Below are 16,330 nucleotides of genomic sequence, written 5' to 3'. Positions count from 1 at the left end.
TTCTTGTACAATCGAGGGAGGATGAAATTGAGTTGCGGTACGATTAACGAAAAGTTCGCGCACAAGAAATAATTCAGATCGAAATACAAACGAGATCTTTATCAATGGAAGTAATTGCACCAACCGCTTGGGATCATGGGAACTCATCTTGCTGCCATTTTTCGACATGAACAAATGCGCCCGGAAAACATCAACACTAGCAGTTGGAAACGAATGCACTTCGCAAACATCATTTCCTGCTTCGCTAATAACCCATGTCCTGGCATCATTGAAGCCATCGTTGTCAACCTCTCATGATCTCATCCATCTGTGGGCAAATTTGACCACTCCACTTGCTTGCAATGTCCTGCCTGCTAAATTTTTTTTTCATTGTCTTCACCCTAATTAGCGTTCCCGAGATTTTTTTATTGGAAGGTAAGCTTTTGTTCTTAATCCGTGCATTGAATGATTCAGCTACGTTAGAGTACATCTCTCCATATCGCTAGCTAACGGTGATGGCGGTGGTTTGTGGCTGTTTTGGCCTCTTGGACAGCGGTCCTTGTTGGTGGCAGGAGTTGTTAGGGTTGCGGGTTTCAGTGGTTTGCGAGGCAGGGGTTTCGGATGGCGGCTGGGATGGTTTTTCTGTTAGGTTTAGCGTTTGTATCGGAGGGTTAGGGTTTTGGTGTTTGTTTTGGCCTGTTTTGCTGTTTGGGTTTTTGTTTTTCAAGTGTCTGGGCCTAGCCCATTTATTTAGACTGGGTTCTTTTTGGGTGTTTCTTAATGCCTTACTAACCTTTGGGTATTTTTTTTTCCTTTTCTTTTTTTCTTTTTTTTTAAAATGTGAGGTGAGGTAGGTGAGGTACTACCATTTAGGCATGATACTCCCTGGTGTATATCACTACAGAATTTTTGTTTTGTGTCATTTTTATTAATGACATAAAAACCGTTCTTTGCTAATAAAAAAAACCCTGGAAATTAAGCATTGCTCCAATCTTCACTTTGTAATTCGCTGGAAACAAGTAGGATTGCAAACAAACCGAGTTGCTCGCGAGCAGCTCGTGGCTTGGTTCATTTAGTAATCGAGTCAAGCTCGAGTTTTAGGCTCGTTTACTAAATAAGCCGAACTCGATATTCAAAAGCTCAGCTCAGTTCGACTCGGTTCGCTTAAAGAGGCTCATTAAGTAAATCAGTCAGGCTTAGCTCGGCTCGTTTACACCCTAGAAACATGTCACACTTCTCTTTGCCATCGTTTATCAGATTACCCATGTTTTGATGGAACAAATGGTTTGTAAGTTTGTAAACAGGAGTCCGTGACAGGAATTCAGAAAAACAACTTGCATAGCTTCAAGCAGAGACCAAGATTCGGATCGCAAATGAACGAGGAGTACCCAAACAATATCACATGATACTCGTGGAGCGTCTAATAGGGCTAAGATCCTCTCCGGTCCTTAAAAGGCTTCTGACTAGTCATGTTGCCTGTGTGGATGATCGACATTACTAATGCGGTTAGGTGTCGTCGAAAACATCTATCCTATCGAAAATCATGTTGATCGGGATACCAATCGTTATGATTTACAACACGTTTGTTTTGAAAAATAGGTTAGCACAAAGGATCGAACTCATTCTTCGAAATACAATGTTGTTTGATTATGTACTTTTCTATGTTTGATCTAACATTATTTTGAACACGGGTAATGTCCTCAACCCGAACATCAAATTGAGCCTGGAAAGGTTCCATATTTTCCTCAACATGATCATATCGAAGATTGTGATTCTATCTAGTATTATACTCCCTGTTCCCAGTTAAAAGGCGTACAATTTCCAAACCAAAAATAAAAATAAAAAATCATTTTTGTGCATAAGTTTTTAATTACTTTGTACGAAACTAAAGATCTCAGTAAGTTCTTTAAAATGGAGATCTAGAGAAAAAATTTAAAATTTATGGACGAAAACACTTTATATATCAATCTAAAGATCATTTTTTGTGGTGGACACTTAAAAAGAGACAAGAGGATCGAATATTAATACTTAGTGAAAGGAAATTGACTTTCGCATTCTACTTTTATACGCATGAGCTATATTTTTAACATAAAATTTCCCTTTTTCACTACGTAAGCCTCGGGATAGTTAACATTCCCCGCTTTCAGTCGGGAGTAGTCACTTTCCGATCTAGGTGGTCCCTCATCGATTTTTAACGTGAAGTTAATAATGTCATGGTTAAAGTGGAGCACCTCTGCACGAAAATGAAGCGCAAAAATTGCCATCCTCGGTGAAAAAAGCAAACACACCCACACTGCCTAAAAGCAGTCCATCCCTTCCACATGCATTGCTTTTACGTAACAGCATCATAGTGAGTGTCCACAAGACACTTCTTCAGTTCTCTCTCTCTCTCTCTCTCTCTCTCTCTCTCTCTCTCTCTCCTTATTACCGTTGTTTCTCTCTCTCTCTCTCACTATGGCAAGTTCCTTTTCTTTTCCACTTTGACATGGATCAATCATCAACAAGGAATTCAAGCTGAACAAGAAGAAGAAGACGAGAAGAATATCGCGCTGATCAAGAAGATGCTGAAGAGGCAACAAGAGACTGTCATGCTGCAGTCGTCGTCGTTGTCGTCGTCTCGCCGTCAAAACTTGCAGCGTCAACAAAACCAAGACCGTTCGGTTAAACCCGTTGGTTGCTTGTCCGGCATTCTTCATCTCGTCTCCAAGTACCACCGCCGCCCCCGTCGCAAGTTCCTCACCTTCGGTAATTCACCCATCTCCCTCTTCTCTCTCTCTCACATACAGATCACTCATCTATAAAAGGAAAACTGACTGAAGAATATTTTTTAAGAGTTTGTTTAGAAGTCTTGGACGCATGGAATCATTTAAGAAAATCTCAACTCCTCACCCTGTCCCCGACATGCCGACATTGTTCTCCGACGAGCGAAAGGGGCCACCATTCTCTTTCTTTCTTGAATCGTTCCAATCAGGACGAGTGGGTTGGTTCGTTTCCTCCTCCTGTCTACGCGATTCTCTGTCTTCGTTTGTGATCATCTATTCTTAACCGGCAGCTCTACGTATCAGCGCTAGCTAGAGACGTTGGTAGTCTCAAATCCGTCCCTTCCCCCACTCTTTACGGACCATAATTTTTCGCTCGGTTATCCGGTTGAGGTGGTTGAAAATGGGTTGGAAAGTTATTATCTTGAGACTCCCGTGAAATGAATTGATTGTTTTTAGATCTACAGGGAATAAATGTTGAGTTGGTTGGAGAGTTTTACCACCAAAGAGAGTGCCTTCCTGATGTTGGTTTTGTGTTTGAATTTTTAAGTTTGATTGAGATTTCAGGTAAGAAGCAGGGAAAGAATTGCGACGTTGAGGTCCCTGTTAATTCTTTTGCCCCGAGTAAAGGAGCCGATGATAAAGTACTCTCGGAAGGAAACCAGATACCTTCTTCTTCGTCGACCACACTGCACGTCGACGGGAAGAAGAAAGAGGATGGCGGAGGAGACAAAATCTGCCATGCTCGGCAGTTGTCGCGCCAAGTGCCGAGGAGCCCAACACTCTCGGTGGAGATTCGACAATCGGATTCTGTTGTCTCGCCGGACAATTTTAGGTATGCCATTACTCCCTCCTTTCTTAAGGTTGGTCCCTTTTAATAGTTCCAAACTTATCGGTCTTTCTATTGACAATAAGTATCTCAAGAAAACAAGAAAAACACATATTTCTATATATTTTTTACACCTTTTAATATATATTCATACATTTGTTATTATCGGTCCATATTTTAAAATTTTCCTTTTGACAAATCCAAATTGAACAGAGAACTGACATTTAAGGACGGAAGAAGCACTACTACTACTTCTTCTTCTTCGCCGTCGACGCTGGTGGGCGTCGATGAGAAAGAGACTACTTGTAATTCGTCGGCCGAAGAGAAGAGAAGGATGCTACTGGGAGCATTGGAGAAATGCGATGAAGATCTCAAAGCCATCAAGAACATCATCGAAGCCCTCCGGACAACGTCGTCGTCGACCGAACGTGGAAGGGGCATGAAGGCTACAAAGGAAGAAAAGTTTGAGGCCTATGGCAATATTGGCAAGGAATTTAAACACAGTCCTATATCTGTGCTTGACCTCGACTTCATTAGTCCTCCAGCAAATTCGAAAAGACACATTACCAACGGTGAGTACATGTATTACTGTCTTCTTCTTTAATTCTTTCGTTGTAATATTTATGTTTGCAACAACCTTAACCGCTCTTCTGGATGGAGGGGTTTTATGAAAAAAGAAAAGAAAGGGTTTTGGTTTCTTGTAAAATCCATCATTTGAATTGGACGTTTTAGTGAGAAATAAAGAGAAAATTACAAAAAAAAAAAAGAAGAAATGTTTTGATTGGCCCTTTCCCTTTTTCACCCAATCTCACCAAAAATGGCGAGATTTGGTGAAAAAAGGCTCTCCCTTTCTCACCATCCAGAAATCCCTCGTTTGGATTAGACATTTTAGTGAGAAATAGAGAGAAAAGTATATAAAAAAAGAAATGTTTTGATCTTTCTCACTCAAACTCACCAAAAATGGCGAGATTTGCTGAAAAAGGGCTCTCCCTTCCTCGCCATCCAAATGAGCTGTAAATTTCACTGTAACAATCCAAAATCTAAAAATATATAAAAGGAACCTAAATTAATCATAATAAGTATGAATAATCATTTACGCAAAGTGTTTTTTTTGTGATTAGAGTGTTAATTATAGATGCATATTAATTAGATTGCCATCTATCATGACATGGGTTGCTGAATCTCTTCATTATCATTACAAACTCAGAAAATCTGTGCACAAATATGAAGAGTGTTTATTAAGATTGCCATGTGTCATGACATGGTTTGCCGAGTCTCTTCATTGTAGAGTGTTATTGAGTTTTTGCCACGTATCATGATTCATGATATGGTTTGCTTAATCTCTCCATTGTCATTACAAACTCAGAACATCGGTGCACAGATGTATATGTACAGATTCGGACACAGATATATTCGTAATTAACAGATGCACGTACGTGATCAGCTCCATAAGAGGCTCGTGTGCATCAGGCGTTGCCCTTGTTGGAGCTCACGTGCATCGGGCGCTGCCCTACACATCTCTAACTTTTGCACATAAATCTGTGTATGTAGTAGTGGTGTATATCATATACTGTAGAACATGCATTGCACATGCAGCACTATCCCATTTCCAGCCCTAATAGAGTTCATATTTTACAATGCTCCTACTGAGAAATGAGCATCTGATTTTTTTATTTTTTTTTAAGTTTCTACTTTAATGTTTCAAGATTTTCAAATAAACAATTAACATTCCTTTATTTCGGAATAACTTTTTTTTTATTTTAAATTGTCGAAGAAGATTTTTCAACTATTATATTGCATATCTCAGAAATTGGTTTTTTTTTTTTTTTTTGTCATTTCTTATAAGTTTAATACTAGAATATAGCTTGCAAGGTTTTTATGTTATGTCATATTCTAGTTGATCGTGACTCTGTAAAAGGTACTGACTTAATTTCCTACCTTTTTTCATTTTTTACTTTTTTCCAAAGCTGCTTAATGTCCCCAAAAAGTAGGAATTGAATCATCTCTGGTTGTTACTTTGATCTAGATTAAACAGTTCAAATCTGGATCATTCATTACTGCGATTAATGGTTTGGATTTTGCTCAGAGACTTTTGCCAATAGGAATTGACTCTTACCGGTAAAAATATTTGAACAAATCAAAATCATTAATTGTACCGACGTATGATCCGGATTTAGACCGTCTTGTCTATTTCAAAACTTACGCCAAAAGAATAAAAACAAAAACAAAAGCTGATGAAAGCAAGCAGTAGTGGGCTTGGAACTTTAATAAGTGGCATATACCCTTGAAATAGAGACAAAAAATATTTTCCACGTATGAGGTGGGCCCCGCTGCCATGTGGAGATATTATGAAAGTAATTGCGAATCAAGTACTCAACTTTCATGATATCCGTCATGGACCCCCTTAGCTATGATGACAACAACCAAACAGGCCCTCTGTTTTGGTCAAAGATTGTTTCCAAAGCATAGGAGAATCCAAAGAGAGCCAAAAGAGAAAAGACGGAGGCTCGTCTTTATGGCTTTAGGTGGGCATAACTCCACTTTGTCAGGAAATTCTACAAGGCATTGCGTGTATTATTCCACAACTCAATTTGGATGGCAGTAATTTTGGAATTTTGGAAAGTAAATGGGAATATGATGCCATGTTTTTAAAATTTCCGCGTTTGAAATTGATTGGAATAAGAATGTGATTCCCGATAACACGTTCAACCAAAAATCACATTTTCAAAAAATTAGGAAGGCCTAACTTCCTAACTTTTTTGAGCGTTTCTTAAAAATGATCAGATCTCTATCTCAATGGTAATCCTAAATTTCTACCTCAATCCATTCAAAAAGGAAATGTTTGACTTTAGTAAATTTCATAAATTACTATATACTACTATACTCGTATATGCTAGTTCTCCCTAGGAAATTTTTTTCAATAAAATGGTTATTTGTAACACCCTCTTTAAAAATGTGGATTTCATGTACGTGTGGGTTCCATTCCATGTAAGGGAGACATTACAAATAGCCGTTACATTGAAAATTTTCTGGAGAGGGACTTAACGAACTAGCTCTCGGTGAGCTTTCAAGTCTTTTGTGTTTAACATTACATTGGTTTTTTTTTTTCCCTTCTCAATTTATGTCTTGATCTACTGGATACAAGCTACAATTAGGGTTGACTTCTACGTATGTGGTGATAATCTATGTTCTATGAAATTGAGCATTACATATGCATATCGTAATGGCAATGCAGGGCAAACGGTGCAGCAGCAAAAGCCACAACCGAGGAAGATCAAGAACCCAAGGCAAGAGGATACGGTCACCACCACAGGTTTCTTCCACACCAGAGTCGCGACCGTCGGGGTGCTATCCGTCCCGACAAGACGCGAGATCGCGGCATGGAGCAGCAAGGCCATGGGAGAGAGTGTCGCCGAGGTGTGCGGCGACGTGGATTGCGGGGAGAGGAGGGAAGTCACGAGGATAGGGTTGGTCTTGCAGGACTACATATTTAGAGACTTGGTGGATCAGGCAGTCAAGGAGTTACTGCTGCTCGGGAGATCAGCTGCTGCTGCCAGTAATTGCTTGTATTCACCACTTCCCCTTGAGGCTTGTAAGAAGAGAATGCGTTTCTGAGTTGAGTACTGTGTGTGAGAAAATAAGAATCAAGAAGTACATTCTTTCCACTAGCCTTTTAACACATTTATTAGGGTTGTGAATTCTCCTCTTTTATTTGGGTAAAATAAACTAGTCAAAATGATTTCACTTTTATCACTTTTGCTAGTCATTGTCGTAACATTAATACTTCAACAATACTCTTTTCATTTTTACTTTATGGAGAGAGACAGAGAGAATGTTCTTCTCCCCATGCATTGTTGAGTCCGCTGGAAAGCCCTCCCGTAGCTATTGGCTGCGTCTTTATGAATTTAACTTAAATTTGAAAATTGTTTTTATTTAATTTTTTTTTGCATTTGTTAGTTTTGCGCTAAATTTTTGTGGGTTATTGATTCGTCTCAACAAAAGGAATCGAAAAAGTAAAAAAAATTTACTTTTAGTCAAATATTTTGAGAAATAACCACTTTTTAGGCCAAAACGTTTTTTTTTTTTGGCAAAAAAACAGTTATTTTTCAAAATACTTGGGTAAAAGTTTAAAAAAAAATTTACTTTTCCAATTCCTCTTATCGAGACGAATCAATAACCGACAAAAGTTTAGCGTAAAACTAACAACTGCAAAAAAAATTCAAATAAAGACAAAATTCTCAGATTTAAGTTAAGTTCATAAGAACGCAACCGCAACTATCCAGAATAGCTTAAAGTCTCACTTGTTAAGTATGGTGCACTTGCTCTTAACTAATCCATAATAGGTAAAAGTCTCATTTGTTTAAGTCTGGTGCATGCACTTGCTCTTAGGGCTGCAAACGAGCCAAGTCGAGCCAAGTTTTATAGTGTTCAAGTTTGTTTATTAAGTTTTTAACAAACTCAAGCTCGAGCTCAGTGAAAAGTTAACTAGTCGAGCTCGAGCCGAGCAGGCCTTGGCTTGACTAGAGCTCGAGCTTGTTCACGAGCCTTAACGAACCAACGAAAAATGTATATATATTCTCGCATAGGCCTAATACAACCAAAAATATTTTGATTGTGAAGATATATATATCTTTTATTTTCCTATGGAGAGGGGGAGTACAAATGTGCGTGTGCTCTCGCTTCCTTTAGTTGACTAGAAAGTAAAAACGGAAAGAACAAATTATGAAATAACAATAAAAATCCTAAACTTAAGTATATATACCCCAGCTCGCAAGCCGACTCGAGCCGAGCTAATCCTAGCTCGAGCTCGGCTCGTTTACAAAACGAGTTGAAAAAATCGGCTGAAGCTCGTTCGTTTAACTTCTGAGCCGAGCTTGAACGAGTCACTAACGAGCCAAGCTGCGAGCGACTCGGTTCGTTTGCAGCCCTACTTGCTCTTAGTTAGAGAACAAAATTACTAACTTTGTTAACTAGATTAGGGTCCAATCCCTTTAGGTTATCCAGTTTTTATAAGAGTTATATAATGTGAGTTCCCTCACTCCTATGTGATCTGTGTGCTTGCGAGTACACGACGGCTGGACTAGCATGGTCCTTCAACGTCGGGTCAGCCTTGATCGTAATTGTTGTTTAAGTTACATGTAGATTCTATAGTCACTTGAGCATTTTTTATTTTTATATGTAACAAACTCATTTTCTTCAACTTAAGACTTGTTTTCGGTTTAGATTTTGAGGAAACTTTTTGGGTAATGAGTGAAGATAGATAGGTAGAAACAACTTTAGGAATCTTGCACAGAAAGAAGAGTTGGTTCTAAAACCTCAAAGCGAACACAAGTCTTTCTCGATCTCTTACCAGAAGGGTCCAAGCTTGACAACCGGTTTATGGCATCTCAATATTTGAGACAAGTGAGTGGGGGTGTTCCGGATGAACAGCAAAAGGAACTTTAGGAAAATGAAGGTTTTTCAAGCTCAAAAATCATGTGTGTATATACATAATTTTTCTATCAATATGGATCTAGTTTAATAGATCTCATTGAGATCTTTTAAACAATGCAAAAAAATCCGAAAAAATATTTCTCATTTTCATAATATGTGAGTTCAAAAAACCTTCATTTTCCTAAAGTTCTTTATACTGCTCATCCGGAACGGCAGCAGAGTCTCAGTTTCAAATAGAATTGACACTCTTTTTTTATTATTAACGAAAAGGATGGGAGGGAATGACCAACGTAACAACCCCCTTGGGCGTGACCATAAGGGCTCTTTACCCGCTGTGAAATGTCCAGTTCAAGCCATAATCATGAAGACAGACCGTCACCACAACACCACCTAAGTACAGGATGGCAAAGACACAAATTCCCCAATCTCTTGCCACTGGCAAGACTGGAATGAAGAAGGCTTTGTCATCTAGGCTACCACCGATGGTGATATAGAAAAGACAACATGCATGTTTGTATCCGCGGGGCACAATATTTTAGCTTAGATGATATGCATGAAAAAGTTAATAAGTGTTTGTACATTTTTTTTCTCTCTTTATTTATACGTCATCCTTTTATTCGTCTTGTTATTCATTTTAATTAAATTTTTCCTAATTTCGAAATGAATATCCATCCTTATATCATATCTGCTCATATATTATATTTATATCCCTCTAAAACATATCCTTTGGACAAATGGGGCGTGATAGAAATTCAAGAATTTGAATTATTAACCCCAAAAAGTTTGGGAAAATAGGTACAATATGAAAAAATTAATAAGTATTTATCGTTCTCGAACAGAAATCAAACACTCCAATCATTGGGACCACTAGATGATTTGTCCGATTGTTAACTTCATAATTTTAAAATTAGTAGAAATGCACGCAAGCTGAACTGAATATCTATCGCGTCATCAAATTCTTTTTAAAAAAAGTCAAATAGGGTAGGGGGAGAGATTGGATACAGCCGCCTGAGAATAGTGCGATGGCGACGGAGTGATGACGTGGGAGAACCTCTTTTCCCCTTTTAGTCAACGCAAAACACCGCGTTCGAACCGCGTAACCGCGTTCGACGAAAAGAATCCAAAGGTTGAGGGAGAGAGAGAGATAAGAACGACTTCCCCAGTAGACCCCACCACCGCCCCCGAATAGAATTTTTACCTTTTTTTTTTTTTTAACAAAAATATTACACGCACAACGGTTGTGCAAAACTGTTGGCACAACCGATCTCTATGCATCCATTATTGTAATGGACGGTCCAGATTTGCAAAACTGTTGGCACAACCGATCGCTACAAATCCATTGTTGTAATAGACGGTCCAGATTTGCTCAATAAATAAATAAACTATTCGCGTGAATAGTTTATTTAAAATCTGGACCGTCCAAACACATTTAAAATAAAGGAGGACCGGAGTAAAATGGATATTGTTATTCTGTGGGCTGAGTGGATCTGGACCAACCAACCGGGCTAAAAACATCCACGTGGCGACTGCGCGCGGTTTTTTATATGAGGGAATCGGCTTCTCTCCGGTCAATAATCGGATTGCAGAAAGTAATCGCTTATCAATCGTTCATTTTGGTGGAAATGTTCTTAACTAATGAAAATATTTTTCGACCGTAGAGATTTTCATTAATTGCTCACTCTCGACAGTGCAGTCAAAATTCAAACGGCACAGTTTGAGAGTAACTTTCAACTCTCGGCACAATTTTCAATAAATTTTTCTCTTTATCTCTCCACTTATTATCACTCCAACTCTCAAAAATAAATTTCTAAAAACTCCACCAAAGAAAGTGATTATCTCTTGTGATATGGATTGGATAGTCTCCGGTCCTGAACCCAGCCTCTTCGTGGCATTTGCAGGTCATTTTCTGACTAGTTTTTGATAATTAAAATCGTCAATCTTTAAGAACTTGTCAAGAACATTAAATTGTTTAATAAATTATGTCTATTGATTATTGAAAGAGTTTATTTTTCACAAAATAAATTGAATCATTGAAACAGAATTATCCACCTCAAAATATAAGTCTGAGGTGCGCACGAGCTGAATCAAGATACCATTACCAAAAAAGGTAATGGTAATAGTATCCCGGTTATGATATCTAGAATACAATTACTACTTTTTTTTGGTAATAGTATTCCGATTCAGTTCGTACGCACCATATGATTATTTGTATGGCTCATTTCTTGGAATAGTTTTAGATTTAAATACGGTTTAGAAAATAGGGAAATGATATTGGCACTCCAAAAATTGATGCAGGTACTCCAAAATCAGTGTAACTCCAAAGCCACTTTCTTTTGTTTTTTGAAGTGTCTGCATCAATTTTTGGAGTGCCAATATCATTTCCCTAGAAAATATGGTCAAGATCTTCAGATGGAGAGGATCCTCTTTCTTTACCATAGTAGTTGTCGTGTGTCTTACCGTGCTACTTCGTGTATCTTTTCTCTCCTCCCAAAATTTGTATTTTCGGTCTTTTTTTCCATCATGTAAGTTACAGTTATGCCCTTGGCTTTTTTCAACAGCTCTAATTTTAAGAACTATTTTCCTGGAAGTGTGAAATGTCATTGCAGGACGTTGAGAAAAATTTCAATGCAACCGATATTTGTAATGCTCCTCTCACATGTGATAAAGTGTTTGGCTCGACGAGCTCATGAACAGAGAACCAATCCATAAATATGGTGGTAAATAAGTAAAGGACAATTCTAAAATCAGCCAATTTGGCTGATAATAGTAAGTATGTGAATATGTAATAAAGGGTGTATAAAGTACACAAAATAAGGGGGTGTTCCGCTTTCTGAAGAAAAAAAATTTAGAAAATGAAAGTAATTTCAAGCTCAAAAATTGTGTTTACGCAAATAATTTTTCTATCAATATGGATCTTGTTTGATAGATCTCATTAAGATCTTTTAAACGGTGCAAAAAAATTTGAAAAATTATTCCTCATTTTCATTATATTTGAACTTGAAATTACATTCTTTTTGCAAAAAAATGTTTAAAAAGAAAGCGGAACGGGGCCTAAGTGCTTTTTTTTGTCTTCTAACGTGTTTATCATCAGCCCACTAAACTGACAATAGCAAAACCGATAAATAAAAAGATACAAGATTTGACCTTTTTTTCTTTACAACTTTTGCATAGTACATTTTTTATTCTCTTGTGTATCTGATTGAGAAAATTCTTCAAATGAGTTATGAAAATGTTCCGTTCGTTTCAGGGATCCGCATTTGGTTTCAAAGCCCATTGGGTGTTCGGTTTCTCCAATGGGTCTGGGTTTGTTTTTGGACAACAGTCACGTGGTTGAACAGTGGCATGCCAGAATCAACGTTCCTCTGCAAAAAAAAAAGACTCTCTCTCTCTCTCTCTCTCTCTCTCTCTCTCTCTCATTTTACCCTCAAAATTGCCCGAGTACAATAGGACCCACTCTCGTTTTTATTATTATATAAAGTTAAGGTGGTGTATAACCCTGACCCACAACAAAACAGTACTTTAAGTCCATTTTGTAAAAACGGCCTCAAAACTCAAATCCAGATCCCTGAAACAAACGGAGTCTAGGGATTCATCAAAAAGTTTGGCACTTGTCGGTGTGCATTCCAGTACCGATTGGTTCAAATCCTTCTCACTTCTCATATCTCATACAATATGTGAAAAATAAAATGAGTTAAGTATGGAATACAAAAATTACCTATTTAGTGTTGAAAAGCTACGGACACAATGAAAGGCAAGACAGTGTACAAATTTTTTTTTCCCATCTTTTGTTATTTGGAACTTCACGAGATTTACTCAAACTTGAAAGCTCGAGATTGATTTGCACATTTGACTTTATTTGCACATTTCACGACTTACGAGTCAATCAAAGCTTATCACAATCACAAAATGTTCAAATGTTAGCCGAGGGTGAACACTAATTTCAAAAAAAATTCAAGCTCAAGCCAACCCTGACCAGGTGTAATAGAGTTCAAACCAAGACTAAACCATACCGTGCTTGGCTTATTTTGCTCGATTACCACCCTAGATGGGGTTGAAAGAGAAGGAACAAGGGCATGTTGGACATGAAGAAAATTGGTAGGAGTATTAGTACTAAAAAAAGGGGAGAGAAGCAAAGGAAGGGGCAAAGCGGTAATCACGGTTGCATCGGATTTAATAGGACAATCACGTCCGCGTATCCCAATCGGAAGGATCGGAAAGTCTCCCCGCGTTCGAAGCTCGAATATATAACGCAACTTTCGAGGAAGAGGAGGAAGAAGAAGAACGAGTGCCCCCCACCCATAACCAGAACAAACCGCGTGTTTGTCTTCTCTCTCTCCTCTCTCTCTCTCCCCTCTTTCTCTATCTGTTCGTTTTACGACAGGACTTTTGCGAAAAGAAATGGCGGATCAGCTAACGGACGACCAGATCTCCGAGTTCAAGGAGGCCTTCAGCCTATTCGACAAAGATGGGGACGGTTCGTACTCCCTTCGACCCGTTTCGTGGATTTATCGGATCTGGTTTCATCTAACATCGCCGTTATTCTCTCTTATGTTAATTTCGTTGTTATTTTTTAACATCGTTATTATAATCCATTGTGTTCTCTTCTGTTATTTTTGGTATTCATTTTGGTGTTTTAATTGTTTTTGTTTTTTTTTACCTTCATTTTTGCCGTTTTGTTATCGTTACTGCTGATTCGTTCTCCGTAGGAAGGTAATCCGTCGTCTAATCGATTCGGGGATCACGATAATATTACCCGTAATTTCTGATCTAATTGTTTAGCTAAATTACAACTCTTTTAAGGTTTGTCGGTTTAACCTAAATGGGTTGATACGACGATTTGATATCCCCCTGTAATGAGTTTTGGCTTGTTATGAAATTAAAGCGATATCGAAATCAACTATGCTAATACGGTTATCAAAATCAACCATGCTATAAAATTTAAGCGATATCAAAATCAAGCTGGCTCATACATCCGGTTATCAAAAAATCTACTGTGCTAATACGACGAAATTCTAATTGAAGAGTGAAATGAGATATAAATTCAAGCTTAGTATGAGAGTTAGTATGGTGTATGCATTATATTGATGACCATTTTTTTTTATATAAATTTGCAATTAAGATATAAAAAATAGTAATCATGAATATATTGCAAGAAAAAGGTTGGGGGCGGGCTGTGCCCCCGACCGGGAAACAAGTATCTTCATTATACTACTGGATGGGGGAATATAACCATTTGGTTCTCTCATGAACTAACATTCGATTTGTACGGGTAGAATGATAATAGAAAAAAAGAAGAAACAAGTCCGCATGTTTTATGTAGCTATATTAGCCAGTAATAAAACGTCTACATTCACGAATAAATAGTAGATTTTCAACATGGCTTGATACATACAAAGGTGTACAATCTGGTGGTTGAGCAAAAAACCCACAGGAGATGACTAATGCAGGTCATACCTGGCTAGGCTATGTGTAAATAGCGGATTGTTACAAACACTTCTAAAGGCCTAGGTGGTTTGATTAATATTGGTTCTTGGTTATTCGCGAAACTTTAGTAACAGATCCTTGGCTTTCATCTGATATGCGCATTTTACTGGTAAGTGAATGTACCTGCTTTCTGTACCAACGAAGAGGACATGATTTGTCAATTGAACTTTTTGTATTGAAGCTTATTAAAGGAGTTTTTGCTCTTCCATGTATTCAACGGCCATGTATTGGTCACCATGTGCACCTGGGGAAATTTTCACCAAGGAGGGAAAATGCAAGAAGTATTAATTATGCAGTATTAAGTTTCTTTATTTGTTAGTCATATATTAAACTTGGGTCTTAATTTGGACTACACTGGTATGGCAAGCGAGTTTCAGATTTAAGCAATAGCACCCTAGCAGTTGAACACATTGTTGTTTTAGTGTCAAAATGTACTATACCTGTGGGGCATCTTTTCCTGAGCTTTAGAGTTTTCTAGAAGTGTTTTTGGGATATAAAAGGATGTCAGACAAACTCCGAGTCATTCACATAGTAATGAGATTTTTATGGTTCTATTCATTACTAAGTTCAATTCACGGTTCGTGTATCGATAAAAACTTTTTTATTCATGATTTGATTTGCAACTTGACTTGGGATTGCGTTCTCTTTGTACAGTTGTGGGTAGAATAGTCAATATATAGGATGTTTATTTTTGTGAATTACGGTCTATCTTTTAAATTGTTACATGGTTAAGCCTAAGGGTCCCTCCTATTTTCTCCTCTGTTGTTATACTTTTGTTTAATTTTTTGAGTCCAATTTCTCTATGTGAGAAGGAAATGACTATGGTTTTCAACCTATGGTTGGTCCATACTCTTACTGTTAGCGATTGACGATAAGACTCTTGATTTGATATTTTGGAGGATAAATTCACAACAGTGGGAATATATGCTGTGAATTAGAAAGTTGATGAGATGATTGGAGTGATGTTGATGGCGATGGCCAGATCGATTACCAGGAGTTATAGAATTAGGAACATATGTAGCATTGGAAAAAATACATACTTAGCAGGCTAGGAAACTTAACATAAACTAGCAGCCATCCACACGCTATAACTAGAAAATTTATCTCTCTGTGAACCTCTAAATATTTGGAAAGTTGAAATACAGGTTGCATCACCACCAAGGAGCTTGGAACTGTGATGAGGTCCCTGGGGCAGAATCCAACCGAGGCTGAGCTGCAGGACATGATAAATGAGGTGGATGCTGATGGGAATGGGACTATAGACTTCCCAGAGTTCCTAAACCTTATGGCCAGGAAAATGAAGGATACTGATTCCGAGGAGGAGCTGAAAGAGGCTTTCCGAGTTTTTGACAAGGATCAGAATGGGTTCATCTCTGCTGCTGAGCTGCGCCACGTCATGACTAACCTCGGGGAGAAGCTTACTGACGAAGAAGTTGATGAGATGATTCGGGAGGCTGATGTTGATGGTGACGGCCAGATCAACTACGAGGAGTTCGTGAAGGTCATGATGGCCAAGTGATGACCGACGACCACCCTTTTTCTCCTCGTACCAAAAAGGTAAGAAACGGAACGATTATAACTGTCCTGGGTAATGGGCTAAACAATGAACAGGGTTTTAAGTAGTGTAACGGATTTCTAGCTTCCTTTTGTCAATGTTTTATTATCAGGGCTGTTTTTGGAATTATTAAACCTTCTGAAGGATGTAGTGGTCTGTTATTCTCATCTTGGTGAAAACTTCCTCGCTGTTCTTATAAAATGTCTATTATGACTTGTTGGCTGTTTTTTATTCTCTCTTTTCCCAATCTGTTAAACTGAACTTATGAGAATTTATGTGTAATATTTTCCC

At 38.1% G+C, this 16,330-nt stretch overlaps 2 protein-coding genes across 2 annotated transcripts; both read left to right on the top strand.

Annotated features, from left to right (window-relative positions):
- The first annotated feature begins 2,307 nt into the window (after positions 1-2,307).
- On the top strand, positions 2,308-7,320 carry LOC131319169 (uncharacterized). The gene is made up of 4 exons (XM_058349321.1): positions 2,308-2,724; positions 3,306-3,573; positions 3,781-4,139; positions 6,803-7,320. The coding sequence occupies exons 1-4, from the start codon at positions 2,541-2,543 to the stop codon at positions 7,180-7,182; spliced, it is 1,191 nt and encodes a 396-aa protein (XP_058205304.1). The 5' UTR covers positions 2,308-2,540; the 3' UTR covers positions 7,183-7,320.
- A 5,767-nt stretch (positions 7,321-13,087) lies between these two features.
- Positions 13,088-16,254, top strand: LOC131319168 (calmodulin-7). The gene is made up of 2 exons (XM_058349320.1): positions 13,088-13,474; positions 15,630-16,254. The coding sequence occupies exons 1-2, from the start codon at positions 13,399-13,401 to the stop codon at positions 16,001-16,003; spliced, it is 450 nt and encodes a 149-aa protein (XP_058205303.1). The 5' UTR covers positions 13,088-13,398; the 3' UTR covers positions 16,004-16,254.
- The last annotated feature ends 76 nt before the right edge of the window (positions 16,255-16,330 follow it).

This window comes from Rhododendron vialii, chromosome 3a, assembly GCF_030253575.1.
Source record: "Rhododendron vialii isolate Sample 1 chromosome 3a, ASM3025357v1".
Lineage (NCBI taxonomy): Eukaryota > Viridiplantae > Streptophyta > Magnoliopsida > Ericales > Ericaceae > Rhododendron > Rhododendron vialii.
The sequence above is the reverse complement of the archived record's forward strand: the minus strand, read 5'-3'. Positions and strand labels throughout refer to the sequence as shown.

Excerpts from the sequence above, each read along its gene's own strand:
- LOC131319169 (XM_058349321.1), top strand. The coding sequence starts at position 2,541 with ATGCTGAAGAGGCAACAAGAGACTGTCATGCTGCAGTCGTCGTCGTTG. Across the intron at positions 2,725-3,305 it reads TCGCAAGTTCCTCACCTTCG|GTAAGAAGCAGGGAAAGAAT; the intron begins GTAATTCACCCA and ends TTGAGATTTCAG. Across the intron at positions 4,140-6,802 it reads GAAAAGACACATTACCAACG|GGCAAACGGTGCAGCAGCAA; the intron begins GTGAGTACATGT and ends ATGGCAATGCAG.
- LOC131319168 (XM_058349320.1), top strand. The coding sequence starts at position 13,399 with ATGGCGGATCAGCTAACGGACGACCAGATCTCCGAGTTCAAGGAGGCC. Across the intron at positions 13,475-15,629 it reads ATTCGACAAAGATGGGGACG|GTTGCATCACCACCAAGGAG; the intron begins GTTCGTACTCCC and ends GTTGAAATACAG.